General features: G+C 42.2%; 1 protein-coding gene across 6 annotated transcripts in view; it reads left to right on the top strand.

Annotated features, from left to right (window-relative positions):
• Positions 1 to 2,113: 2,113 nt before the first annotated feature.
• The window catches only part of AMBRA1 (autophagy and beclin 1 regulator 1), a 123,825-nt gene continuing 104,034 nt past the window's right edge, over positions 2,114 to 21,904 (top strand). For 3 of the 6 annotated variants that reach the window (XM_021533386.3, XM_021533385.3, XM_021533388.2), the window contains exons 1-7: positions 2,114 to 2,202; positions 12,230 to 12,498; positions 12,753 to 12,811; positions 13,541 to 13,724; positions 14,382 to 14,554; positions 15,335 to 15,401; positions 15,993 to 17,452. In XM_021533386.3, the coding sequence (XP_021389061.1) occupies positions 12,364 to 12,498; positions 12,753 to 12,811; positions 13,541 to 13,724; positions 14,382 to 14,554; positions 15,335 to 15,401; positions 15,993 to 17,452 (2,078 nt within the window). In that variant the 5' untranslated portion in view covers positions 2,114 to 2,202; positions 12,230 to 12,363. Of the gene's footprint in view, positions 2,203 to 12,160; positions 12,499 to 12,752; positions 12,812 to 13,540; positions 13,725 to 14,381; positions 14,555 to 15,334; positions 15,402 to 15,992; positions 17,453 to 21,904 lie in introns of those variants that run through there. The other 3 variants (XM_021533389.3, XM_021533387.3, XM_077784173.1) reach the window with 3 other exon arrangements.

Raw genomic sequence — 21,904 nt, 5'->3', positions numbered from 1 at the left:
TCTGTTTCTAAAAGGTACAAGTGTTTCCAAGGATCTCATGACAGCAGTCTAAGAAAATTTTGTTTCTTAGATTTTATTGTTTAGTGGGCAGTAAATGTAACAAAAGTGGTAGGGAATGCAGAAAACTACAAAACTGTAGCTGCCTAAAGTAGCAGTTACACTGCCTGGCATTGTGGATCTGTCCTTTTAGAGGAAGTGAGCCGGAATCATGCCCCACATTTGATAAATATAGGAGTATGGGACATATTTCGCAGTGCAGGGTGGACATGCAGGATGGACATACTCTGCCAGGTTTGCAGTGGCAGTAGGCACTTACTATCTCACAGAAAACCAAGCATGCTTGATGATGTGTAAACAAAACATTTTCAGAAGCCTCAATGAGTGCTTTAAAATATTATGTACAAAGATCTCAGATGTAATTCAGTTTTCTTTATGCAAGGTGTTATACAAGAACTACTGTTGGTTACTGCAGCAAAACTCCTGCTCCTTTTACCTAGGAAAAAGCAGACAAGCATTGTTTTCTAAAAAAAGCATTTTTAAGGTAAGAGTTGCTGCCGTATATGGTGCCTGACGGCTCATAATCACATCTGAGTCTATGCTAAAAATACTGTTCACTAGACCAAAACACCAGCAGACACTGAATGAGCTGTGTGGGGGTGGTAAGGTCAAGTGAGACTTGGACATGTGTAGGTACAAACATTGTCACTTAATGACAAGCTGGAGTTTCTCAATTTACGCTATGAATAGCTCTTCCCAGCATGTGCTGAGGCCAGAGCAAACTCAGAGTGAAGGCACTTCCTGGAACACATTTGCTGCTCAGTTTTGTCTTCTTTCAGACACTGTCACTTGTGGTAGAGTTTAATTTCAAAACTGATCTCAGTGCTTATCAGTTTGGGCAAAAACTGCATCAAGCCACGCCAGACAAAAGCCATCCACTAACACTATTCTTACCTGAGTCAGATATCAGTACCCTTCTCTTCACTCAGGAAATCCAGGGAGCGGTTTCCACTGCATACTCCTGAGCAGCTTCCTTCAAAACCATTCACCCAGACTTTTTTCTTTTCCCTCATGGGGTCAGGTTGCTCATATCTCTGTCCATCCAATCTGGCCTTGAACACTTCAGGGATGGGGAATTCACAGCTTCTCTGGACAAGCTGTTCCTGTGCCTCACCACCCTCACAGTAAAGAATTTTCTCTACTATCTAATCTAAACCTACTTTCTCTCAATTTAAAGCCCCATCTTTCCTCTAAGTTCCCTTCAAGTACCAAAAGGCAGCAGTTGGGTCATGCAGGACCCTTCTCTTTTCCAGGCTGAAAAAAATTTGAAAAAATTATTTTCTGCAAATTGCTTTGAGATTTGTGATTTGGTTTAGAAAATCATGCTGTGAAAAGCCAATGTCCACAAAGGAGACAGAGGAGTCCTGCAACTTTATTTACTTTATTTGAATAAAAGGAAGGAGTTCACTGGGCCATCCCCCTGCGGGGTCCCTCAAGATTTTGGAGGACGCAGCCTCCTTTTATCCTAAATTTGCATTGCCCTGCTCCTTTCCCCATTGCCTGAGCTATTGGAAGGTAAAGACTTCTCCATGTGCCTGCTACGTATTCCCCTAAAGTTCAGGAGCTCGAACTGTTTGGGTTCTGCGACAAGCTGGAGACCTCCAGGGCCACTGCTCCAGCACCGGGCCGGTTCTTCAGACCTGGGCGTTCGGGAAGACATTAACGCCCATTTCTGCTTTTCAGTCTGGACAACCCTTATCTTGGAAGTCTAGAACAGTAGCTTCCAATCTCTTTAATACAGTCTGTGGTACGTGTTAGTTTACATTCATTCTGTTAAGAGCATTTTTGCAGTATCCCACACCTCTCTAAGATAAATTATATAGATTTTAATTCTGGGCCAGGGCGCTGCCCCGCTGTTCTCGGGACTCGACTGCTCTCGCCTGCCCTCCGTCGCCGCCGGGCGGCGGTGGAAGACCTCGTCGCTCGGCTGGCGCTGCCTGGCGGCGTTCTAGCCTCGGCTGCTCGGGCCTCGGTCCCGCGCTCGGCGCCGCCGCCGTTGGGCCCCGCTCGGCGCTCGGCTGGCCCGCCTGGCCGGAGCTCGGCGCGGCGGCGGCGACGGCGACCGACCCACCGAGCGCCCGACCCACCGACCGGGGCCGCTCCGCCGCCGGCCCCGCTCCGCCCCGCTCCGGCCCGCCGCTGCAGGTACGCTCCGGGCCTACGCGCGCCGCCGGCCCCGCGCCGAGGCCGCGCCGCCGCTCCCGGGCGGGCGCGGCCGGCCCCGCGGCGGCGCCCCGGAAGGCGGCGGTACCGACCCGCGTGAGGCCGCGGCGGGTGCAGCGCGGTCGGGAGGGAGTCGGGAGTCGGGAGTCGCTGCCGGGGCCGCTGTACTCCGCTGTCGGGAGTTCCGGACCGCGGCCTTGCGGCGGGGGCGCGGGGAGGCCGGCGCCGCCTCGGGCCGGGCGCCGCGGCGGGAGAGCGCGGCCCGCCGCGCTGCCTCCCGCCGGGCCGCGGGGACGGCAGCCCCGGAGAGCGGCCGCAGGCCCGGCGGGAGCCGTGCCCCGTGCCGCCCTCCCGAGCGCGCCTCAAGCCGGGTTTTCTGTCCCAGCCCGGGCGCCTGGTGCTCCGCCGTCCGTCGCCCCTCTTGCTGCCCCTGCGGCACCGTTCGGGGCCCGGCCTCGGTCCAGCTGCGTTCTGGGGCTGTTGCTTCGGGGTGTTTTTCATTGTTGTTGGTGTTTTCCGGCCTTACCCGAATAAAATGTGCGGCAAGCGTCGTCTGCTCTATCTTTCCTGTTTTTCATGGTGTATTGCAGAACACCTGCTTGTGAAAGTAGTGTTTGGCATAAAATGCATTCAGGTGTGCCTCTTGTTACGTCTTGTCCTGTGAGGAAACGAACCCAGCTAATTCACCAGCTATGGAAATGTTTTTGTTGCCATCTACCATATTTTTCCTGCCAACACATAAATTTCTGTAGTGTTTGTGTAGTGGTTTTTGGATTACTTGTGATCCTGTCAATACCATGCATTCAGCTGCCTTTGGAAAGCAATTTTTCCTGTACTAAATCAGCATTTCATCTTCAAGAGATCCTGTAGGTGGTTACGAGTAGCTTTTCCCACTACACATTTTCAAGTATTGTTCTGTGGTGATAGATGAATTCAAGAATTGCTATCTAGATATAAGCCTGCCTTCAAGAAGATAGATTGTATGAAGTCTGTAAATATGGCCAGTGCTCAGTGCTGCTGTGAATGGAAGTTCAATTCTCCTCTGTTTGAAGTGTTCTTTAGTCTTTATTTAAAAACCCAGTGTGTTTTTCTATATTTGTCCTTGTTTACTGCTCCACCCAGCTTGGTGTCCTCTGCAAATGTCATCTGGCTTCTTTGCCTTTGCCACTCCCATCCTCTTTCAAATTGCTGATGGGAATGTTAAAAAGGGACCTAAGAATGACCTGCTGGTAATGTGCACTTATTGCCAGTCCATTATTGGTCTCTTAAGTTTGTTGTTGGGTCAGTTTTCAGAATGTGGTATGGGGTTAAACCCATGCAGATTTGAATGCCTTATGGGTGATGCAGGCAACAGGACTTGAAATCTCTGCTAAATTTAAAACCCTTTCTTGTGTTCTGAAAGACTCTTGTAATGCATTTCCTAACATTCATAACTCTTCACTGTAGCTTGTGTGCTAGTTCTGGAGTCCACAACTGGTGCTTCTTTGGGTAATTTTATTTTTAAAAATTGGTCCATTTCTATTTTGATGGTCACAAATAAGTGTATTTTTTGTGGCAGTGTGGCTCTTAATGAGTAGGGCTGTCCACTACAATTTACATTTTTCCTGATGCTTGGAATGAAGAACGTATTTGGATCCAAATGTCTGGACGTGCCTTTTCAGATTGAGTTGCTGGGAGTTTCTGCTGAATGTTTACTTTTGCTGACAGCTCCTTCTTAGTTTTCTTTCTTTTGCCCTTTTCTGAGTCATAACTGACCCTCTAGATTCTTGTTTGGTTGTTTCCTACTTTTCCATTTTCCAAGCAGCACTTTTAACTTTTATGCAGCTGTAACAACCAGTTCTAAAGAAGGCAAGCAATGATCCAGTCTGCTGGTATCCCTCTGCCAGAAGTTTGGCATTTGAATAATTATTTTTTTAAGAAGCTTCTGGAAAGAAACTCTAGTACAAATCTTTTATGCCATGATTAGCAAACTGACTGAACTCATGGGTCTTGCAGAATTCTTGTTGATGTGAATGTTTACTACTAATGCAAGCAGCACTAAGGTTCTTTTTTTTTCACTGTTGAGTTTCTGGGGGCCTGATAAAGGGCATAATGCATGATAATAGTTACCTTGTGTGTTTTGTGTTAGTAGCCCTGTGCTATCTTAGCAAGGAGGGTAATAGAAAAAAATACTAGTAAGGGATGGACAGAAGAATTTAATTTTACAAAAGTGTATGACAATGGGATTTGCAGTGGAAGAGGATTAATATTAGAAATATTTTACTGGAAGGTTATTGCAGGATATAGTAGTTGCCTAATGGAAGACCCATTGATTGGGTTGCTTGAAACTAGAGGAGACCTCTTTCCTCTACAGGAGGAAGCAGTACTTGTCTGCATCTCAGGACTTAGTTGGTTGTTAGGAATTCTGACTGGGATTGCTGTCTAGTAGCTGTTTGTTGTCTCCAGTTTTTGTAAGCTGTTTGTTGAACAGGATGATGAGGTGTCAGGCTTTAACGTGGAGAGCATCATCTAAATCCATGTGCTCGCTCTGCTCCACTTCACATGTTCTCAGTGAGGTGTTTTGGGTTGTCCTTGCAGAGTGATTCCTGCTTCCTTCTTCCTGGTACGTATTACTAATTCTTCACCTTGAGCAGCGCAGAATTGCTGAGAGGAGTCTCTGACTCATGTTTTGGACACTTTTCCCCCTCCCTTTATATTCCTCCCACAGACCCAGTCTAAGGCCAAGAAGGGCAATGGTGTCAAGAATTTGCTGTGTTTCTTTGTTCCGAGTCTAAATCCTCATTGTCACCCACCTCTTCTATAATTCTGGTACATCTTTGTGTGAAGACTTCAGCTTCTGTGTGGGTCATTTTGGCTTTTTGTCTTTTTACTGTATTTCCACGTGAGCAAAAATTTTATGACCTGTATTTTCTAAAACATGTTCTTGCTTCCAGTTGCTTTTTCTTTATTACTTGGATGAGGTGCATGTGCCTTAAGTGTAGCCTTGAATGCATAAAACACTTTGTCTTCACCTTGGGGGTGTGTGATGCTGCTTCTGCTGCTCTGTAGTGTTGGCACTCCCACATTACTATGGAATGGGTGATGTCACTTGGGGGCACTTGGCTGTGGCCCTTGAAGAACTTGATGAGCTTGAAGAATCTTGATGTGACTATTAATGTAAATAATGGGCTTTTGAATTGAGAATTCCTTTGCCTTTCTGGCTAAATGAGAATAATTTTTAGGGGGTTAATCTGAATTCTGTATTGCTCTGGCTTTCTTTTCTCTCTGTCCCTCATTTCCTGCTGTGTATAATACTTAACAAAAGATGCTATGGTTTGAGTATGGAATTGTGGAAACTAACTCTTAATCTTCCAGATCTCAGTTCTGCTGTTTGACTTACCTTAAAGCTTTGTGAAATTATATTTATTCTCTTCCTATCTTCTGAATTGAAACTAATATCTCTCTTCTCAAGAATTCATTAAGTTAATGTGGAAGTTGTAATAATAGTTGTGAAAGTCCTCCATATTCTCATTGGTAAATGAAACTGTCAGACTCCAGATATGGGTGATCACTTACATTTTTTATTATTATTACTTCCCTTTTTATATTTACCATTCATTTTTTGACCTTTAGGAGTTGATATCTGCAAGTTTCTCTTTCATGTCTTCATAATTTTACTGTAAATAGCCAGAATTTTAATGTACTTCTTATGTCTGAAAAGTTCTTTTATGTGTATTTAGCTCATTTAATCCAGACTGGGAAGACAAATTAAGATTCTAATGGCAATTAGTTACTTGTTGCAGTCATACAGGATCTGGAAATTACAAAGTACTATTGACATCTTTGTAGTGTAATTGGATTTCCTGAGCTGTTTGCAGTTTCAGTTTAAAACGCAGCATTGAATTTTTCAATCATGAAGCACTAAGACAAGTTATTTTTCTTTAGCAATCCTGTTTTATGTGTCAACACTTATTGCAGTGAGTACAATTTATAGAGCAGTGTGTCTACTGCATCTACAGAAAATGTGCTTTAGAATTACTTTCCATCTCTCTCTGGCTTTAATCTAGGCAAAACTTCAGCTTACACTATAATACTTTGGGGAGTATTTGAAAACTGGGAAGAGTAAAACCAGGACCATATAATGGAAGTGCCTTCATAGTATTGGTTTTGGGTTTTCTTGGATAGTTGCAGCATAAACTTCCTTTCACTTCTCCTAAGTGTTTTTTATTCTCTGTGTTAGGGGCACTTACTACAGACTGACTCTTGTTCTGATTAAATTCTTAAATTCAGCAGCTTTTTTTTTTTTTAAGCATAATCAAGCACACAAGTTGAAACAGAACAAAATAGAGTTTGGTTAGAGTTTAGCTTTTTTTATTGTTTTGATTAATCATGCTTAAGACAGTTGTTACCCATCGGTAAACTGTTTTTGTTTGTGGGTTAGCCTTGTTTAAAGATTCTAGTCCAATGTAACTTTATTTTAAATTTTTGTTCATTTAGCTATTACTGCAAGGTATCTTGAAGTTTGCTCTATGCAAAATATTTTCAGGTATTTGGGGTTGGGTTTTTGTTTGTTTTGGTTTTGTTTGTTTTGTTTGTTTTTAATCCAAGAAGATTTAATACAGTCTATAAACAGTTAATAGAGTCTATAAACAGTCTCAATGTTCATCTGGAACTACCACAAATGGAGTTAAGGGAAGACAAATCAAATGTTGTTTGGAGTAAATTTAGACATATACTGCTAATCAGGTATATTGCCAGAAATTCATATGGCCCTGTCATTTAAGAATGAACATAGTCCTGTTTTTCCAATACTTATGTTTTGACCCATGCTACTATTTGGGATATGAGTCATGTCACCTGTTTTTTACTGATTTTGTTGTTGTTACAGCATTGTTCAAATGCCAGTGCTACTGGCAAACTAGGACTTACCAAACTAGGACTTCTGGAGTTGTCTTGTTTGTTAAGCTGAGTTGATGCAGTGCAAAGAGGGCAAAACAGCTTTTTAGTTTTAGTTTTACATAAACATTTTTTAAAATTTTGCTCTGGTTTTCAGGTGGAGGCACAAAAAGGGTTAGTGGGAATAGCATGACATTTGGTATGGACTGAATCAGTATTTTCAATAAAACTGCAAGTATAAGTCTTCTATCCAGTGTAGTATTTCTTGGGCTTCTTATGTGATATTGTTTGATGCAGTTTAGGAAAATTATGGCTTCAGAATCTCCATATTGCAGAAGGGAAGAAAACACAGATTGTAAACAAGGAATTGAACTACAAAGTCCCTGGAGCTGTGTGATTGCTTGTATAGATTCCAAATTATGTTCTAGGCATCTGGTTTGTTCTTGGAGATCTCCTGTCTGGGTGCCAGAATCAGATTTTATTATTTTATCAGTGAAGTGCCTGCAAAAGGAGGGGCTGTGTAGTTCATAGTCCTTGGCAAGATGATATATGGCTGTTTTCAGTGGGCACTTTTTGCTTTTTGCTCTTTTGAGCTTCTAAAAAGTACAAAGGGTCTTGGAAGGCAGTTTGCTTCAAAATTAAGCTGTGTAAAATACAAGGGAAACCAACTTGTAGAAAATCCTTAGAGGAAATAGCCTGTCTTGTGACTGCAGCCTTCATTAGGCTCACTGTCAGCAAAGATAAAGCATTTGCACTGTAGTGCTGCATACACTGTTTTCATGCCTGTCTGATGATCTGATTTCTCTTGGAGAACCCACCCACATGTGCAATAGTGGGAATGCTAAATTATTGCTAATATTTATTAAATGAAACTTAAATTACTAACATTTATTAAATGCAATAAACAGTGCTCTTGGAATTTTTAGTGTGTTGCTGGCCTAAGATGCTCCATTTTAATTTGGAATAACTGCAATAGCATTGTTAGGGCTGGACATGCTTCTTCAGGACAGACATTTTTGAAAACAGAAGTAACTCTGGCTTGCAAGATAGGTAGGTGCCTGGCCAGAGCTGAGGGAGTTGAGTGTAATGATCTGTTTCCTTTTCTTTTCTAGAGACAGGTTTATTTGTGGTTTTGCAGGACAGTGTCATGCTTCATTGTTCACCACAGTTTTGCTTTTGTTGTGTTTTAAGTCCTTTTTTTTCCCCATGTATGTTCTTTTAATACAAAGTATACAGCCTTGCCCCATCAGCTATGTGTTCATCATGGCTGTTTTACACTCAGTACGTTATGGAAATCTTAAAACTGACAAAGGGACTTGGAGACCAAAACTATTGGCGTGTGCTTTTTTCACTCTGGTCTCTCATGGGGAGTCTTATAAATGCATTCTCTCTGTGGAACCCAGATTGCAAAGTCAGTGACAGCTTTAATATTTCACTTCATATTGCCTCTTTCTTCATCAATCACATGAGGTCTCTTTGGGTAGCAAAATTGTGTGAAATTATTTGGACATTTGTATCTTCTGGATAGATCTCCCATTGTAATAATAATTTACTGATTGCAGGTTTTTTTTTTTTTTCCTTTTTAAACACTGATGGAGCTGTTTATACTGATTCTGTGCACATGCATTAGGAAAGGCTTTTAGTGTTGGTTGCAAACAACCACAAAGTTCTTTGCAGTGGTAATAGATTAGTCTGGGAGCTGAAGACCACATTAAATAACGTTTTTTCCCCACGAAGAGTGGAATAACATGAAGGTAGTATTGCAATATTCATCTTTGTATCAAAGCCGGCTGTGCTCCCAGCATGGTGGTACCAGAATCTCCACAAAATTAATAGCAACAAAGATGGGGAAGGGGCACAGTAGGAGATGGGACCATCATCTCTGTAAAGTGCTGAAGTTTTGAACTGGAATGGTGAGCCATTGCATAATTCATAAAATATCTTGGCATACTTTTTATACAGCAAATTGAATGTGCTTATTTTTATTGCTTTTCTCGCCCTGCATTTCTGTCAGTGTTTTCAGGGGGTCATATACCACTACAGAGTATCACCAATTTACAGCTTCACTTTGGTTTTTTAGAGGTTCAGCATCTATAAAAGTGATAAGTAAACCTACATTAATGCTGGGAATTCTTCAGGCTTCTTCAAGGATAGCTGGTACAGAGCAAGTAAAAGGCTTGGATTTGGGCTGTGTAATGCCCTTTCCAAAACTGTGAACAGCCCAGCATGTTGTCCTGAAATGCCCTGAAGGGAGAAAACTCTTAAGGAAAGAAAGCTGCCGATTATAGAAAAATTTGACTCTCCATTTTCAGAATTTTTTGTAGTCGTCTGCATCACATTCAGGGTATCAGCTAATCTTGCAGTTGTTGGACACTTTTGGTCATCCTGATTAAGCCAACCATCCAAATCTCCCTCCCTTCCTGCAAAAACAAGTAAACAAAACAAATTCAACAACAAGAAGAAAATGGAACAATCCCAATTCCTCTTTAGGTGGTCAGCTGTTTATCAGTTTTGATAGTTGTGGGTATTTGTAATAGACACTGCTACTGAATCAGTTCACCAGGCACCTGAACAGATTTTATCCAGTGAGCTGCAAGTTTTCTTTATGCTGAGTTTCAAGAAGTATTTTCAAACCCCCTGCATTTAATTTAAACTTTGTTGGTCAGATGGCTAATGAGTAGCTGTAAATACAGTTGGTACTTCAATGCTTTATCTGCTAATGGTATTTAATAGCATGCATGCTGTCATTATTCAGCTTACATTTGAACAAAATGTTTGGACTTGGTGGGTATCTTTACTATGTTAGAGAAAAAATTCACTCCTTTAACATCCTCACAAAAAAACCAAAAGATTAAAGGGAAAAAACAAAAACCTCACACCAAAACAAACTGAAGCTGAACACATAATCCAATAGAAAGGTTAAAGTCTTCCTGCTAAAATGATCAAAGATAATGCCAGTGTTCACTGCATTGCCAATGCTGCACTACATCTGTTTCTTCATTTGAAGGCTCTGAGTTTCTTTGCCTGTCTGAAGTGTTGCTGAATGTGTAGCCAGGTAGAGGAGCAGTTATTGTGTTCAAGCTAATTCAGAAAAAGTATAAAGTTTGGCTCCTGAAGGGTTACTAGAATCTCAGCATCACTCAAGAAGGATAGATTCAGTGTTTTCTGAAGGGATCCCAGCTTTTAAAAATGTTCAGCAGGTTGGTAGGGTACTGTGAAAGGCATTAGAGCCCTGGGTGTTTCCTTTGTTTACTTTGAAAATGGGATAAAGACATGAGTCAGAAGAAGCTGAAAAAATGAGGTACAGTCCCTGAGGGAAAAACGTGAAGTTAAACACTCAGGCTCACATATGAAGTGTTTGTTATAGGCAGATTAGTTGAATAAATTAGGACACACATGCAGAGATTTAGATAAGCTGTCTTAAGGTATGCACTTGGTTTTATATAGTGGTTTTATATAGTGGAGATGACTTGGTCCTTCATTAAGGTGAATACTTGAACTTCACTGACTACAGTTGTAGGAGTTATCTCCCCATTTATTTTACAATACGTAAATTTGTCCATGGCATAAATAAACTTAAAATAGTTTGTTAAACCTCTTGTTTTCCATGTTGCTATTGTACTTTAGGGAACGTTGGTTCTGATAGGACTGAAATGTTGCTAGGTTGTCAGAGCTTGTTCTTTCTCATGAGTGATTGTTATCCTGCTTGTAAATTACCGTGATCTCAAGTTATTTATGTGGTTTGTCCTTCACAGCTATTGAAGGACTGCTCCAAAGTTTAAATCTTTTCGAAATTCCAGCTGCAGGACCAGTCTTCCACTGGTGTCCTGTTATGTGTTTATTCTTGGGTTGTTGTAGTCCAAATTTCTTGAATACAGCCATATAGAATATTCAGATACTGTTTTCTTAATTTTACTAGATTAAGGGTTAAACTAGATGTACCATTTCCTGCTGTAAAAGTAGACTTTTTGTTGCCTGTATTGTTCTGAGCTGTCCCTCTCCTCCATTCTGCTTACCATCTGAATCTTGTCATTCCTGAACTTGGGTGTCTGGGGCTGTTTGCAGAATCCGCATCAGGATTTATCAGCATTTAGCTAAAGATTTTTAGTTTAGGGATTCCTGTATTATATTATGCTTTTGGATGTATCTATTCCAGTTATCCTTCTAGCTTTTTTAGATCTGGGCTTTTTTAATCTGTACAGTTATTTTTAAGAATTCTCATGCAATATATCTTTTTTTTTTATGATGCTTTCCAATAAGGCTTTGATTCTGTAGAATAATTCCTACCTAAAGTTTTGGCTAACTTTCACAGATTCTCAAAAGAAAGCTTATGTATACCATGGAGTTCAGCTTCTCTAAAATACATGATCCCCATGCTGTTCACATTAAGTATCAGGGAATTTCCAGCTAGCTCAAAATTCACTGTGGAAAATTTCCTTTCTAGGAAGATGAAGGTCTTTACTTGTTAATTACTTCAGTACAATTTATTTTACTTCTACAAATAAAAACTGGTGTGCTTTTTTGGAACTAATTTTCCTGGCTTATCTCTATAGACAGCTCCTCTATAAGGTGCAGCTGTCTTAAATTATCTGTTCAGGAGAGGTTTTTTAGGGAGAGTGGGAGGAAGGAAAATATTGCTACTAACCATTCTGAGTTCTGTCATTTAAAAATTTATCTCTTGTGCACATAAACCTTTTTTTGTTCATGTGCTTTTTTTTTCTTTTTAAAATTGCTATTTCCTTCTCTATTTAATATTGATGGTTTTGTTCAGTGTAACATGAACTGAGTCAGGTTTGTCTTTAGATCTTCATGTTATCAAGAGATGGCAGAGTAGTATGCATGCTGCTGGGATCAGAAGGTAATAGCATTGCAGCAGAGTTTCTTGGTTTATCTGTTCTAAGAAACTTTTCTCAGAGCTTTTTGTGGCAGACTCCGCTGTATGACACCCCTGAAAAGTGTGACTTGGTTATTATTTATTTATTATATATATTTAGCTTTTTTTTTATTATTTTTTTTTTGTAGACAGTGGGTATTAAAGCCTTCTTTTGCAGCTCAAAGTGTTCCAAAAGCATTATTCTTTGTCTGGGTAGTCAAGGTAAAAGCTTCCTTCCTTATGAGTCTCTTATCTTTTTAGGTTTCCATGAAGACAAGCAACTGAAATGTGGATAGCTTATTTGTAGCTTGGTGGTGGTTGTCATCTGGTGTCGGAATCTGGAACCTGCTGGTGTCTCCTCTCAGCCGTAGGTGTGGTGTTGGCAACTGAGAGCCATGAAGGTTGTCCCAGAGAAGAATGCTGTCCGCATCCTTTGGGGTAGGGAACGGGGCACCCAAGCCTTGGGTGCTCAGCGGCTTCTGCAGGAGCTGGTGGAGGATAAAACTCGATGGATGAAATGGGAGGGCAAGGTAAGGTTGTGGGATAGAGCTGCATAGCTTGATCTTGGAATGGGGGAAGGGAGGCAGGGATTTGAAATAAATTGTCTTGTGATTATACCTTTAATATGTTACACTTGTTATGCTCTCTGGCTCTGTTCAGTTCCTGCAGTGATGTGATACTAGATATGTTCCTGCAGCGGGTTCCCCTTGTTGTCTGTGTGGCTTACAGTTAAAGTATGATCATATGACTCTTGCAACACTTCCTGCTTTGTTGGCTTTTTCAGAAAGTTGAGTTACCAGACAGTCCACGCTCCACCTTCTTGCTGGCGTTTAGTCCAGACAGGTAATTAACTCCTAGTTCGTTCACTGTTTCAGCAGTCTCCCTACACTTACAGAAGTGATGGAAGCTTGTGCCCATTGAGTTGTCCAATCCTGAACAGCTGAATGAAATTTCTGGTTCTTGACACGCATGGGTGGAACATGTGCACCTTCCTAGTCTCAGCTTCAAGCATAGCTGGTATTTAATTTCTGAGGTACCCAGCTGACACAAAGTTCTAAGGAAAAAGGATCTGTGCAGACACCATGGGATTTCATAAGAAACTAAAGGGAGTAAAGGATGTTTTAATACAACATGCCCAAATGATGTGACACATTCCCTGGAATATCTAGGAATAAAGAACAGAGCAGAATGATGTGTGTATTGGAAGCAGAAATGGAGGTGGGATCTCTCATAGTATCACTTGATTTGACAGTGGTTGAGATGATGTGGAGAGTTGGGAATATTTATTTGCCTCAGACTGTCAGTCAGGAGTGCCTTCTGAGCTGCATGTTCACATTCAAGGTCAAGTTTGTGCTTGCAGATTCAGATGAGCTCATGTTTGCATGGACCCTGAAATCTGGCTACGGAAAGCTTTGTGACATTGGTGCAACAGTAGCCTCTTAACCTTTGAGCTCTGTGTGGGAGAGCTGCTGGGTTAAGTGTGAGCAGAACCTGTTGAGATAAAGCTAACCATGGTCTAATTTTGCTTTATTGTTTTCATGCTAATGTTTGTCATACCTTCTGCATTCCCAGGACCCTAATGGCTTCCACACATGTGAACCACAACATCTACATCACAGAGGTGAAAACGGGCAAATGTGTTCATTCCTTGGTTGGACATCGCCGTACTCCCTGGTGTGTCACCTTCCATCCCACCATCCCAGGCCTCATTGCTTCGGGATGCCTAGATGGGGAGGTTAGAATTTGGGATTTACATGTAAGTCTTTTCTGAAATGTATGTTCCTTTGATATTTGGTGGGTGATGACTTTTTCAGCTGAGTTTATTTTCCACATGTTACTTGGTAAGAGAGGTGTTTGGAAGCTTTTCTGGGACCTGTGTGTAAAAGCATAGAACAGACTGTAGTTGTCCTCTTCTCTCTAGAGAGGAGGTGACAGATTCTTCATTCAGTCCTGCCAGTAGGTCATGCTTCTTAGCAGCACCTGTTTCATTGATTGCAGTGGTACAGGTAATGCTGGAGAACATTGTGCAAGGTGCCTGTTTAGCCCTTGTGAGAGACATGCTGTTTGTTATTCCACTGAACATATCTGAACTGTTCATTATAGAAGCTGCTGCTCTACCCAGTTTGGTAAATGGCATAGAGACGAAGCGCATGGGCTTGTCTGTTTTTTTTTTAAGAGAATCATTTTTACAGGCTGCTTGAGACACACTTACCTATAAAAATACATGTGTGGTCATTGTTTCAAGTAGTGTTGCATTTTAGACCTGGCAGGTGACCTCGTATGGGATCAGCTGTTGTCAAGACAGCTCCTCACTTGCAATGCTCTAGGCAGGCTGGGAGGCATGGCAAGTACATGGAAACTTAATGATAGCAAACGTGTTAAACTGCTTGTGGTTCTTGACTCCTCACTCTAGGGTGGAAGTGAGAGCTGGTTTACAGATAGCAACAATGCCATTGCATCACTTGCTTTTCATCCTACGGCTCAGCTCTTATTGATTGCCACTGCCAATGAGATACATTTCTGGGACTGGAGTCGTCGGGAGCCTTTTGCAGTGGTGAAAACAGCCAGTGAAATGGAGCGGGTCAGGTGAGCTCCTGCTTCTGGGTGAAAAGAATGCTTATGTGTGAAAAATGGTCAGGTTTAGAAAGTGTATGTAAGGCTCCTCTGGGATGCTGCGCCCTCTGCACTCAGGCAGTGAAGTGTTGCTTGCAGTTCCTTGACTCAGCTGGTAGAAAACCAGTTCTGTGGTAAGAAAGAAAAAGCAATTGAAGTAATAGATCAACGTGGTTGTTCATATTTGTAATAGGGCATATGTCCATTAAATGTCCAGAATCTACTTCATGTTGATTTTTAAGCTTAGTAATTAAACTTGTCAGCCATAAGGATGACAAAACCCAGGAACTGCTGGAGCAAAATGCTGAGCTATTACTTTGGCACACTTGTTGAGGAAACTGGATTGCTGGAAACCTGATGCCTGCTTTTGAGCAATTTAAAATAAGACAACAATGTGGCATCAAGGCATGTTAATCTCTCCCTTTGTACCAATTCAATTTTGTAATATAAACACATGTATTCCTTTAAATTTTCTGGCTGTTTCAGTTGATGCAGCAGTACTTACTTCTAGCTTTTAACTTTGGTGTAGTGTTGCTGTGGACTATAAAATAACTGCAGTCTTCATCTAGATAGGTACATTTTCTTCTTAATGCATAAACTGTTTGACATCCTTCATAAAAATATGATGGTAATGTAGTAAAATTCTCATTACAAACATGTCATATGGGGTTTTCTTCCCTGCTGTGTTCAGCTTCCTGTGTCAATGTGGAATGTGAACTGGTGATTGATATTCTGGCACTGCTTTTGTTTTAGGCTGGTACGGTTTGATCCCTTGGGACACTACTTGCTCACAGCGATAGTTAACCCTTCTAACCAGCAGGTAAGGGGAATGTCAGGACTTATATTGACTGGCTAGTTAAAAGGTGCTCTATGTACTTTAGCCTTAGTCTGTTTCTAAGCAGACTTGTGCTTTCCTGAAAACCTGAAGTCTCCTTAAGCCGAGTTCTGTCTGACCTCGACTGGTGATACAATAACAATGTTCTTACCTTATGTGCGTGGCTGATAAAGTGCTTTCCAAAATGTGTATGTTTTGCCCTCTCTGTCTCACTAATGGTAGGACAGAGGTCTCAGCGGTCCTGTTCTTTCAGTTCTGTTGTTACATTCTTTTGGATTTGAAGCTATCCTGAGGTATCAACAATTCTCCCCTCAGCTTCTGACCCTCAGACACTGATACTTCTGTTTGTGTGAACAGTGTATTGTGAAAGCTCACTGGGCTGTAGAAAGAGGTTGTCTAGATCCATGTAATGAACTTAGAAATAATCTCAACTAGTTTCCTCTAAGTCAAGGCCTTTAAGAAGGGACTTATCACATCCTTTCATCTGTCTTGGCTGGTAGCTGACTTTCTGCTGTTTATTTCGAAGTACAGGATTTTGCCTTGAGGTGACTGAACTTTGCCTGTTTCCTTCTGCAGAGCGATGAGGAAGTGGAAATCTCCGTGGACAGCACAGAGATGCCGCATTATCGTCAGCGCGCTATCCTTCCGTCTCAGCCTGTGAGGCGCACACCCCTCCTCCACAACTTCCTGCATATGTTGTCCTCCCGCTCCTCTGGCATACAGGTGGGAGAGCAAAACAGTGTTCAAGACTCTGCTACCCCATCCCCTCCACCGCCTCCACCACCACCACCTCCGCCTCCAGCCAGTGAGAACACAAGGGCATCTGTCTATAACAGGCTCCGGGAGCGAGTCAGCTATCCCACAGCAGAGTGCTGCCAGCACCTGGGGATGTTGTGCCTTTGCAGCCGATGCTCTAGTACAAGACTTCCTTCTTCTCTCTTCCCACACCAGGAAAACGCACCCTCCACGTCTTCTGGGGCCACTGGCACTTCCTTCTCCTCTGTGCAGACAGAGCCTTATCAACCCCCAGAGCAGGCATCCGTAGCGCAGGAGGAGCAGGGGATACTTAACAGGCCCTCTGCTTTCAGCACAGTTCAGAGCAGCACTGCTGGCAACACCCTGCGCAACCTTAGCCTGGGCCCCACACGGCGGTCCCTCAGTGGGTCCTTGGCAGGCCACCAGTCCCGGTACCAACAGTCTGCGAGAGAGATGGCTTCAGGCTTGGGTGGGTCTGACTGGTCCAGGACAGTGCTGAACATGAGCTCTCGGTCCGAGCTGGAAGCCATGCCTCCCCCTAGGACCAGTGCCTCCTCTGTGAGCTTGCTGTCCGTGCTCAGACAGCAGGAGGGAGGTTCCCAGGCATCAGTCTATACCTCTGCAACAGAAGGGAGGGGCTTTCTGGCCCCAGGGGCTGAGGTGAACAGTGGTAGTAGTGCTGGCCCAAGCAATCCAGCCAGCATTCGTAATGAGCTCCAGTGTGATTTGAGGCGATTCTTCCTGGAATATGACCGGCTTCAGGAGTTAGATCAGGGGATTGGTGGGGAGCCTAGCCAGTCGCAACAGGCTCAAGAAATGCTCAACAACAACATTGAGCCTGATCGACCCGGTCCCTCCCATCAGCAGACTGCACAAAGCAGTGAAAACAATTCCAATTTGTCCCGGGGTCACCTGAACCGCTGTCGTGCTTGTCATAACCTGCTGACCTTTAACAATGACACGCTGCGCTGGGAAAGAAGCACGCCTAGCTACACACCAGGGCAGGTCCAAAGCACATTTGAGGGTGTGCCTCCACATACCAGCCAGGTGCAGCCTGCAGAGAGAACCGAGGGCAGAGCTCCTGCCTCTAGCAGACTGCAGCTGGGCAGCTCTTCCACCCCGCAGGAGGAGAGGACCGTGGGAGTGGTCTTTAACCAGGAGACGGGGCACTGGGAAAGAGTTTACAGCCAGTCGGCTTCAAGCAGACCTGGGAATGTATCACAGGAGGCCTTAAACCAGGAAATGCCTGAGGAAAGCTCAGAGGAGGATTCACTCAGGAGGTAAGATACATGCTTGCCCTTCCTCCTCTATTTTTCCTTAAACCTTTCCCATCTAGTCTGAGGTTTTTCAACATTTTCAGAGTTAAAAACCTTTTCTCATATGGCCATGTGCTATTCATGTAGGTGAAAGTAAAGATGTTGATGTGTTCATAGCTAACATTGTCATGCTGGAGATGGGTTCTGAAGATTTTAAGGGCAGAGACTGGACCTCTTAATGGCAGGCAAAAGGATGGGCTCTTTTAGCCGATCTTTGAGGTGAACTGTGCTTCTGGTATTTCCAAGACCCTGCAGAAGCATGGATACTCAGGATGTGTTAATGCTGTCCTTTGTACTCCTGTCACACACCCTATCATCATGTGCTATGCATGGAGAATCTGCCTAGGATTGGCATGGAAAACTCAGCATGAGTAAGTTGTTAATTTAAAAGGGTTAACAATAATTTCCTCAGGGTTTCCCAGAGTGGGAAAAAGTGGGAAAAAAGTCAAAGCTTTGTGTCAGTGGTTTGAGTATATACAATACAGTTGGTTTGCTGTTGATAAGAGAGGTTAGTTTTGAAAATGGCTCCTGTTGACCTGAGCTGGTTGGGGACATACTGATCACTGAAAATTTTAGGCTTTGCAGTCTTTTTTAAGAAGGTGATTCTTTTTTTTGAAGGGATATTTTTCTTCTGCTTCAGATATGATATAAGAAATTGGATAAGCTAAATTGAACTTGCATCAGGGAAGAGGTGTCCTTTGTGTCAGAGTGTCTTCACTAGCTTGTGTGGATCATACAGCTACATTGGTACTTTGAATGGAGTTTCCATGCTGGGTTTCAGTTTCATGTCTTCACTGTCAAATGGTTTGTGCTCTCACCAGAGGAAAGGTTCAGTATTTCTGTTTCTCTGAAACAGATGCTTTGAGCTGTAGAAAAGCAAAATTTCCAGGTTGGATGCAGATGTAACTAAGAAGGCTTTGTACACAGGAGTGCCTGAGGAAAGGGAAATCTTTCTTCTGTGCTGCAGATAAGCTGATTACACTGAGGCTGAAACAGTGGCTGCCTTTCTTGTTGTAATTGCATAAAATAAGTGGTGGTGGTCATAAAATTATTCATCAGTTTCTAAATCCTTGCCCCAGTTTTTTTTTCTTTTAATAGCCTGTCATAACGAGAGTCTCAAGCTGATGATGTAGGAGCTACTTTTTGGGCATGAACTTACCTACTGTTAATTTAAGTCAGGTATCCTCTTGTCTCCTATTAAAGGGCATAAGAGCAAGAAGGAGCTGACAAATTCAGCTTTAAAATGGCACTTGAGTAAGTCTTGCGTTATCTTTCTTTTGAAACAGTGGTACATACTTATGTCATCTCCACTGTGTCTCATTTTCTGGGATGAGTCACTGTAGTGTCAGAAATAACTGGGCAAATAACCTTCTTATTGATTGGGCAGTTGGCATGTATTTGGACAATGAGATATTAGTGGGATATGAGATACTATCTTTTCTGTGGTAACTATAATTTTAAAATGTCCTGAGGCATATAATTGATCCACCCCAGCCTGCAGGAGTCTGAAGAGAGTCCTGTGGCTAAATCTCTGTGTCACTTTGCCTGTCGTCCATGGTGGTTGCTGCTGTCTGCTCCAGTGGCTGTAGCAGTTATGAAGGGTTACTTGCCTACCTGATCAGCTGAACAAACAGGTCCTTTTCACTGAGACTTCTGATTTGGAGTGAGTAGCTTAATTCCAGAGGAATTCCTGTAAGGTGAAACCTTTAGGCTGAAACCTTTCTGGCAGAGGTTGTTGAGAATCTCCTAGGGACTCTTTTGTTTTCCCAATCTCCTGGTTCTGTTATCAGGCCTTTCTAAAGAACAGGCACAGCAGGGGTTTCTGCTTCCCTTTAACTGAAGTTAAGGTTATCTGTAGAGTTCTGAAGCAAGAAGCTGGAAGCAGTGGGCAGTCTGGTATTAAATGCTTCTGGCAATTTCCTTGAAGTAAAACTTCATTTCCTTTCTTGTTGAACACATTGGGTGGGCTTGGGGATTTATGAAATCTTTTCCCTTAAAAGGAACCCTGCATGCAGGATAGCTCTATCCTGCAGGTGTAATTTTCTGCCATTCTCAAATTAGCTGTTTGTATTTTTCTTTACAGAACATGAGATTAGCTCAGGTGGGTTAGAGCATGGTGCTAATAGCACCAAAGTTGTGGGTTCAATCCCCATACAGGTAATTTTCTTAAGAGTTGAGCTTAATCATCCTTGTGGTTCCCTTCCATCTCAGAATATCCTGTGAATCTATCAAGTCAGCAAGCACCCACTTATCTAAATTTTGCATAGAGTGACCATCTTGTACCAAGCCTTCATGTCTCCCAGACCTAGGACATACTTTCACAGGGGGAAGTGCTGGAACCACTTCTGCACAGCAGAGTCCAAAATGTCTGTTAACCTTTGGAGCTACAGAAGCATTCAAAGATGGAGTCTGAGGGTCCTCAGATACAAGCTAAGTAATGCTGAAAGTGCTGACGAAATACAAGGCAGAGGATAAGCCTTCAAACCTGAGGGTACTAGTGGTAGCTGCATACACACTTCCAATCAATGTGATTTTGTGCTTATCAGCTTCTGGTTAATTCTTAGTGTTGGAATCCAAGATGTGCTCATAACCTGTTTTATAATTCTGTTCTTAGTCTCTCCATTAGATGTCCTCATTGGGCAATTGAGCTCTATATTCTAAGGTCAGCTGAAAAATGTAAGATAAAAATTGTATCTGGAAACTGTGCATGTTCTCATTTCCTGTCCATGGGCAAGATTCCTTCCCTGACATGGCTTTCCTAGTTGAGAAGTAGCTTTTTGGGAAAACATTGCCATTGAAGGTCAATTAAATTAATAGGGTAGTTTAGTGAAGGCTGTTCTTTGAATTCTTTTGATGCAACTATGTAAGCAGGCTAAGGAGAGAATTCTGCTCTTTCTGATGATCCTAGGCTAATTATCTTGGACTGATCACAAAGGCATTAATAAGCATGTAATGGCACTATTCCTACCAAACAGCTCTGGTACCTCTTTTAGGGGAAGCATGTCACTGAGAGCCTCAGCAATACAAGGAATCCCATCACATTCAGCCTGGCCTGAAAGCAGTGTGGCATTGAGCTGTGTGCTTCTTGAAGTTGTGCTGGTGGGGCATGAATTTGGGGAAAGTTTATGGTCTATGTTAAGCAAAAGTTCATGAGACTGAGCTTCAGCTTTTCTGAGGTTCTCCATACTGATCTCATTAATTCAAATGTAGGGAGTTTTCCCCTGTGGATGTCTTTGCCTCACTTTTAACATCAAAGTGAAAAGAATCTCAGAAATCTCTGAAGTTGCCATGTAAAATGTGCTGCAAAAAATTGGTCATAGAAGCTGTTGGAAAGATGTGGATGAAGGAAGGATAACTGAGCAACAGATGATAGCTAATTTAATTTTTTTATAACTACCTGTTAATTTAAAAATGGGATGAGGAAGTCTTGTATTAATACTGTAATCTCAGTGAGGGAAATTATCTTCTAAGTACTTAAAGCCATTGTTGCTTTCTGGGCCAATTCAGGTTGATAATGAAAAGTTGAACAGGGAATGAAAGAGGATTCTTCTAGCCAGCTGCTTATTTGAGGGGAGCTGGTGCCACCTTCTTAAGACAGGGATACACAGAATTTAGCAGTGATCTCTGCTGAAATATGTATCAGTTCAGCAGTTAATGCTAGGTACAGTGCAATGCTAGCTAATAAAACTGATTCAGATTTTCTCTTCAGCTATTTTAGTATGGCACAAGTGACATCTACAGAATTAGTGTAGGGGTTTTATAAAAAAAAGGAAAATAATTAGGTTATAAATTGATTTTTTGTTTCTGAGTTCTGGATGCAAGGAGCAAGTAGCAATGTGTGTCCCTGCTAACATATTTCAAATTTTATACAGTGAAACATTTCCTATAAATGGGGAAAAGAAGGAAGAGGAAAATTGTCCTGTATAGATTTAGCTGCTTGTAATACATAAGAGGGACAATTTTTATCTGGTTTACCTGTTTATTTTGTCTAGAGATTTGAGTACATGACTGAAAATGAAAGGTGTGTTCTGTTCTATTGTCAGGCAGGTTTGCATGAAACTTATGGTTCACAAGGAAATGGTTATCATCCTTATTTTTCCATGAAGAAGCTTTGTCTGGCAATTATACTGAACTTCTCTAACCACTTCACTGCACTCATTCCAGAGGTCAGATTCTGTAGGCTGTGGTATGAGTAACTCTGTGCCTGCATTTTATGAATGCATAATGTTTTCACCTTGCCTCACCAATTTAGTTTGACAGACAAGACACATTATTGAAGTTACCTGAAAATCTGAGAAGAATTTTGAACCATCCTGAGTGACACTTTTGTCATGCATACAGGCAGAAGGGAGTGAGCATGTGTGAAGTGGGGAAATTCTTGTCTGGGGACCCTTGTATAAACTCCTTTATTTTGTT

The sequence above is a fragment of the Lonchura striata genome, chromosome 6 (genome assembly GCF_046129695.1).
Source record: "Lonchura striata isolate bLonStr1 chromosome 6, bLonStr1.mat, whole genome shotgun sequence".
NCBI classification, from domain to species: Eukaryota; Metazoa; Chordata; class Aves; order Passeriformes; family Estrildidae; genus Lonchura; species Lonchura striata.
This window is presented reverse-complemented; position numbering and strand designations above follow the sequence as displayed.